This window comes from Vigna angularis, chromosome 7 (assembly GCF_016808095.1).
Source record: "Vigna angularis cultivar LongXiaoDou No.4 chromosome 7, ASM1680809v1, whole genome shotgun sequence".
Classification (NCBI taxonomy): Eukaryota; Viridiplantae; Streptophyta; class Magnoliopsida; order Fabales; family Fabaceae; genus Vigna; species Vigna angularis.
The window spans coordinates 13,756,117-13,762,116 of NC_068976.1; the positions used below are offsets into that span (position 1 = coordinate 13,756,117).

Consider the following 6,000-nt stretch of genomic DNA (forward strand, 5'->3'; position numbering starts at 1 on the left):
AAATAATCTTGAAAAGAAAAGAGTTTTAGAAAGACGAAGTATTTTAGATAATAAAACTCTTTAATAGAAAATTCATTTATATTATTTTGATATTTTAAAATTAAAATAATGAAATATTATTTAAATTACATCTAATACTTTATTTTTGGTCTCACAATTAGAGTCATTTAACTGTTACAATTACACTTTTTTAATTTATTATTAAATTTGCAAAACAAATTTATCTTTATGTGTTGAAATAAAATATTTAATAATATGTCAAATTATGAATTTTCCCTTTATTTAAATTTACCTAAATATTTTATTAATTCAGTTATCATTTATTATCTAAAACAGTTATATGATAAAATATTTTTTATTAAAAGAATATATAAACAACTTAAATATATTTCACAATAAACATATTATTATTTAAATTTATAAAATAAAATATTTATATTAAATTTTAATTATTATTTTATTAATATAAATTTATTTTATAAATATATTCTACTTTTTTTTAAATCCCAGTATATCACGTACGTGATAATATCGGTTGGTTTGACAAGCAGGTACATAATATAAGTATAACCTAAAGCTACATATTAATATGCCTACATAGCCTGTGGGCCTACAAATTATGCATGCCTACAAAACCCTTCTATAAAGGTATAAAATGTTTACAAAACTGTGGTCCATTTATTTTATTCTTAATTAATTATCCAAAACAGTTGAAAAGGCTGGACATAAGATCATCTTGATTTAATTAATGTTGGAATTTAATTAATAAATTATAACTCCTTAAGATTCAAATTTTACCTAAATAATTCAATAAAACCAAATTCCCTGTCAAAAGTTCAAAACTAACGTAACAGCAAAATAAAGTAAAAAAAAGTAGTTATAAACTAAAATATAAATAAAATTATACCTATTATAATTTGTTAATTGTATTTCGAGTTTAAAAGGAATGTCTTTATTCCGTTGAAATGCTAGCACGATAGTCAGTTGAGAAGTCTGTTTCTTCCCAACGCCGACGACGTTCACTCTCACTTCATTTAATTTCAGTATTCCCACCACAGTTCGCACGCACCGCACGTGCCCGCTGGCTCCAACAAAGTCATCATCTTCTTATTTCTAATTTCCCCAAAAGAAAACTCACATAACAGATTAAATTTCACAGAAGCTATCCTTTCTCCATGTTTCTGATTCAGGTTTCTTCTTCATTCTCTCTTTTCGACTTCTAACAGTTTTTTTTTTCTTATCCATCGTCCTTCCCTTCTTCTTTTTCAGGATCTCTTCTCCCTCCCGCGCCTCCACCACGTCATCTCAGGTATTCCTCTTCCGTCAATCTTCCAACCTATTTTCATCTTCTTCACGCCTTAATTTTCACCACAGCTCATTCTGCTTCAATTCCTGCAATTAAAACCACAAATTACACTTTCCTCCTCTTAATGCACCAAAATCTTTAATAAATTAACCTAAAACTATAACCGTCTCTGATTTTACTTGCTAATGCCTCAATTAAATCAACCGCTACTTCATTTCACAAATTAAATGGATTCATGCGCTGATACTAACGACTGAATTAAGCAGGAACATATCACATATCAACCAGTGCATATATATGTGTGTATATATATAATATGAGATTATTCTAATTTAATTACTGTTCTCAATTTTGAATTGAAAGTGAACTAGTTCGTATAAATAATATTTTTGTGATGTAAATTTAGTTTTGAATTGAATTTGAACTTTGTTTGTATACGTGTGTTAAATATTGTTTTTATTGTTGGATGGTGTGATGAATACTCTTATTTTGTAATTTTGATCCGTTTGAACTTTATTGTCTTATGCGGAGATGTATATGATTTTGAAAGAAAAAACGAGTCTAATTAGCGGTTGTAATTCGGCTATTTGTTTGTGTTGTTTTTCTTGAAGCAGAATCGGTTTTGCAGTCTCTAGGCGAGTCGGTTACGAGTTCCAGTTGCAAAAGCACGGAGTTGGAGCAATGTCGCGACGAGTCAGCGGCGTTGGTGTTGAAATTCGTGGCGATGGCGTCGATTTTGTTGGCCGGATTTGGAGGGGTCGCGATTCCGCTGGCGGGGAAGTCGCGGCGGTTGCTTCGGCCGGATGGAGATGTCTTCGCGGCGGCGAGGGCGTTCGCGGCGGGGGTGATTCTGGCCACGGGGTTTGTGCACATGCTAAGGGATTCGTGGGAGGCGCTAGGAGACCCGTGTCTGAGAACGTACTGGAGCGCGTGGGCGAAGTTTCCTTTCACCGGTTTCTTCGCCATGGTTTCCGCGCTCTGCACTCTCCTCGTTGACTTTATGGCGACTGCGTACTATGAGCGGAAGGAGCGACGTGGGCGCGTGGAGTGTGCGAAGGTTGTTGAGTGTGGGAGTTACGAGGAGGCGCTGTTGGAAACGGGAATAGTGGAGGTTAAGGATGTTGGAGGAGAGGGAAGTCACGCGGTGCAGCGAACACACTCCCACTCGCATCACCGTGATGATGTGGAAAGTACGGTTCGGCACGTCGTGGTCTCACAGGTAATTTAGTATTCCTTGTTTGTTTGCTTAAGTAATATTGGTTAAAATTTACTAAAACTTAAATATAATGAGAAATTTCTTAAATAAGAAATACAATTTACAAAAGAAATGTATTTTTTATTAAATTTTAAGTAGTAATAGAGGGTATATTTTAAAAGCCGTGTGTTATAAAATATGGTGGTAACGTTTTGCCTTTTAAATTTGTGTGATTTCAGGAAAATTAAAAATACTAACTGGTCGTGTTTCAGTTTTGTTTTTTTCTGAATATTTGTTACTTGTCCGATCATATGATGTACTGTTGTTTCAAATTGTTTTTCTTTTGGAAATTTACTTGCTTTCCTTCATTACTATTATAGCACAAAAATAGCTTGGTACTTCAAAATTAAATTAGGGGATGGTAAACGTGATTTTGAATAAATTTATTTTACGAATTTAAAGATATTTAAAGCGGAACAAATATTAGATAACACTCTCAACTAAGTATTATAGTATTAATAATATTTTTATACATCATACTATATATAATTGAATACGATTAAGAAAAAGATAAGTATTAGATATTATATACCTTCTTTTTCCCTATTTATTATCAGAAAAAATATATTGAGAATCACTAAAATTGTAAGTACAACTTCTTATTTAGTAGTTCTTACACCTGATTTTATCATTTTAAATTAAATTTGTTTTGTAGAGGAGTGTGCCACTGTCATGAATCTCTGCTATAGAATATTGATGCTAATACTACTCATTAAAAAGTATGTTATCAATGTGATTTAATTAGATTTAAAAGTTTTAATTTTAAATTGATTGTTTTTGGTAAAAAAGAAACTTGAAAGGAGTGAAAAAATAAAATACTTTTTGTGATAAATTAAAATTTGTATATTAAGAATTTATTTTCACACTGGTAGGAAATTAGATTTTTATTTTCAGTTAACGCAGGCACTTTTAAGCTTAAAAATATTTTTTTTTAAGAAGAAATTATTATTAATAAGTGATTATTATGTATGGTTACAATTATAAAAGACGTTTTTGTAATTAAATTTTCCTTTTAGTGTATCTGAATATATCTTCAAGTGATGTAATAAATGTTTTTAATATATTTTGTTTCTATTTTTTTCTTAATTGAAACAAACATATTAAATATATAATAGTGATTTTGCTATTAAAAAAAATTGTATTTTATAAAAAAAATCAAACAAACTCACCCAAAAATTCACCGTGAAACCACATGAAATTATTTTTAATTATAAATAAGGTTCTAGAAACACACTTTTCCAGGAAATATTTATTATTGGTTAAGATTATTGTTATAAAATTGAAGAATATTTAGTAAAGTTAGACTAAAGAAAAGTTGTAAGTTTAATAAATTTTAACTAATAAAATATATCTTAAAAATGTTTTAAAGAATATATTCCGTACATTTTCGTCAAAAATAAAATAAAATTGAAGCACAGTAATTCAATGGTTACAAATCATTCGTTGGACATTGCGTAGAAGAATCATTTTGGGTTGCTTGGTCTATAAGTGTATCGAGTCCTAAAGTACGTCCACCAGTTTTTGTTTACTTTTTGAGTACAAAAATGGATGGATGAGTGGACCTGACAATGGAATCAATTATTGTTTAGCTGAACTAATTTGGTTTGAAGGTTTGAAATAAACTCATTCATCTACCTTTTCACTCCGTTTTACTATGATGTCTAAACCGTTTTACACTTCCCTTTATAATGTCTGCTCATATTTTTAGTATAATATTTTTTTTTATACCTTACTCTTTACACTTATGAAATCATCTAACACTTCTCTTTATATGATCCTTTTCTTTCTCGTATCACCCATTGCATATGCCATTGTTCTCTCTTCCCTACCACCTCCAACCTTACATCAAAAAGAATTGAAAAAATATTTTTTCTCTAAAGTTTAATTTTTAAGCTGTCAATTAGACAATAATAATAACCAATATATGGCTTTTCAGATAACTATTACAAAATTAAACAATTTTATCTAATATGGTAGGATGTAGAGTATAAATTATATTTTCATTAATTCTTTTTAATTTATTATGAGAGATACTCGATGTTCACTTTATCTTAATACCCACTATCATTAACTTCAATTGTTAAAAAAATACCCCAACAAAATTTTGTGGTTTACTTTTTATTTTTATTTAATGACCCTGACTTAAAAGTTTTGTAGTTTGTAACGATGTAAAGAAGTAGTAGTGTCTGCTAGTAAAATACTATGGTTTTTCTAAAACTTCTGGAATAAAGGGTGCATGAAAATTGCTTAAGTTTGATGTTGATTAATAATAATAAGAATTAACAAATTATTCAAATTTCTGACGTCCAGCTTGTATCTAGGTATTGGAGCTTGGGATTGTATCTCATTCGATGATAATTGGGCTATCTCTAGGAGTTTCGCAAAGCCCTTGTACCATGAGACCCCTAATTGTTGCATTATCGTTCCATCAGTTCTTCGAAGGATTTGCACTTGGTGGATGCATCGCCCAAGCCCAATTCAAGACCTTGTCAGCAACAATTATGTCATGTTTTTTTGCACTAACAACGCCCCTAGGTGTTGCCATTGGGGCTAGTATTGCTTCAGTTTTTAACCCTTACAGTCCAGGAGCACTCATCACTGAAGGCATCTTGGACTCTTTCTCAGCTGGGATTTTAATGTACATGGCTTTAGTGGACTTAATAGCCGCAGATTTTCTTAGCAAGAAGATGCATTGCAACTTTAGGCTTCAGATTACATGTTACTGCTTGCTTTTCCTTGGAGCTGGCTTGATGTCTTCCCTCGCAATTTGGGCATGATCTGATACTTTTCAATCTTGTAAATTATCTTTCAGGTAATATCCTTGTATAGCTTTATTGTTTTTATTGTTCTCATATACCTATCTATAACTAATTATATCTCAAGAAAAATATATAGATTGCTAAAAAGGGTGTGTTGACAATTGTAACATTACATCATGTGTTGTTCTAATTGTGACCCCACTCAAAATGTATGTCACAATTTTAATTTAAAGCATGCAACTGCACTTATTTAATACTGATGTCAGGCCTCCATCAGAATAAGGTATGGTCAATACTATTTATTTAATATGAAAGTTGTTTGCTTTAAGTTCACATTTGGAACGTCAGTATTTACGATTTTATTTAATGCCATTTTATCAAATAGTATTGTTACATTAACTAATTAATTAAAATTTATTTCTTAATCTCGTTTGATGTCCTTTTTGCTTCTGGCAAAGTGTATTAGCAGGCAATAATTATAGTAGTGTTCCGATGCAAGGTAAAAGTTCTTGTAAAAAGTTATTCTTGTGTCACTCACCAACAATGCGTGAGTGTACCATAACAAAATTCATCAAAGATATATGTTTACTTTCTTGTCTAAAAATTGTTAATATTCTTTTCATATATATTTTTGTTTCATAATCTCTTATAGAACATTAACAAAATTTAAATGCAATCAT

At 30.5% G+C, this 6,000-nt stretch overlaps 1 protein-coding gene across 3 annotated transcripts; it reads left to right on the forward strand.

The window, feature by feature from the left end:
• Positions 1 to 977: 977 nt before the first annotated feature.
• On the forward strand, positions 978 to 5,552 carry LOC108337199 (zinc transporter 4, chloroplastic). Of its 3 annotated transcripts, none has more exons than XM_017573671.2 (4): positions 978 to 1,190; positions 1,270 to 1,309; positions 1,918 to 2,525; positions 4,883 to 5,552. In XM_017573671.2, the coding sequence occupies exons 1-4, from the start codon at positions 1,176 to 1,178 to the stop codon at positions 5,336 to 5,338; spliced, it is 1,119 nt and encodes a 372-aa protein (XP_017429160.1). In that variant the 5' UTR covers positions 978 to 1,175; the 3' UTR covers positions 5,339 to 5,552. The 3 variants fall into 3 exon arrangements, with proteins under 3 accessions (XP_017429160.1, XP_017429161.1, XP_052736753.1); XM_017573672.2 differs by having other exon boundaries at positions 1,921 to 2,525; XM_052880793.1 differs by having other exon boundaries at positions 1,935 to 2,525.
• Positions 5,553 to 6,000: the final 448 nt, after the last annotated feature.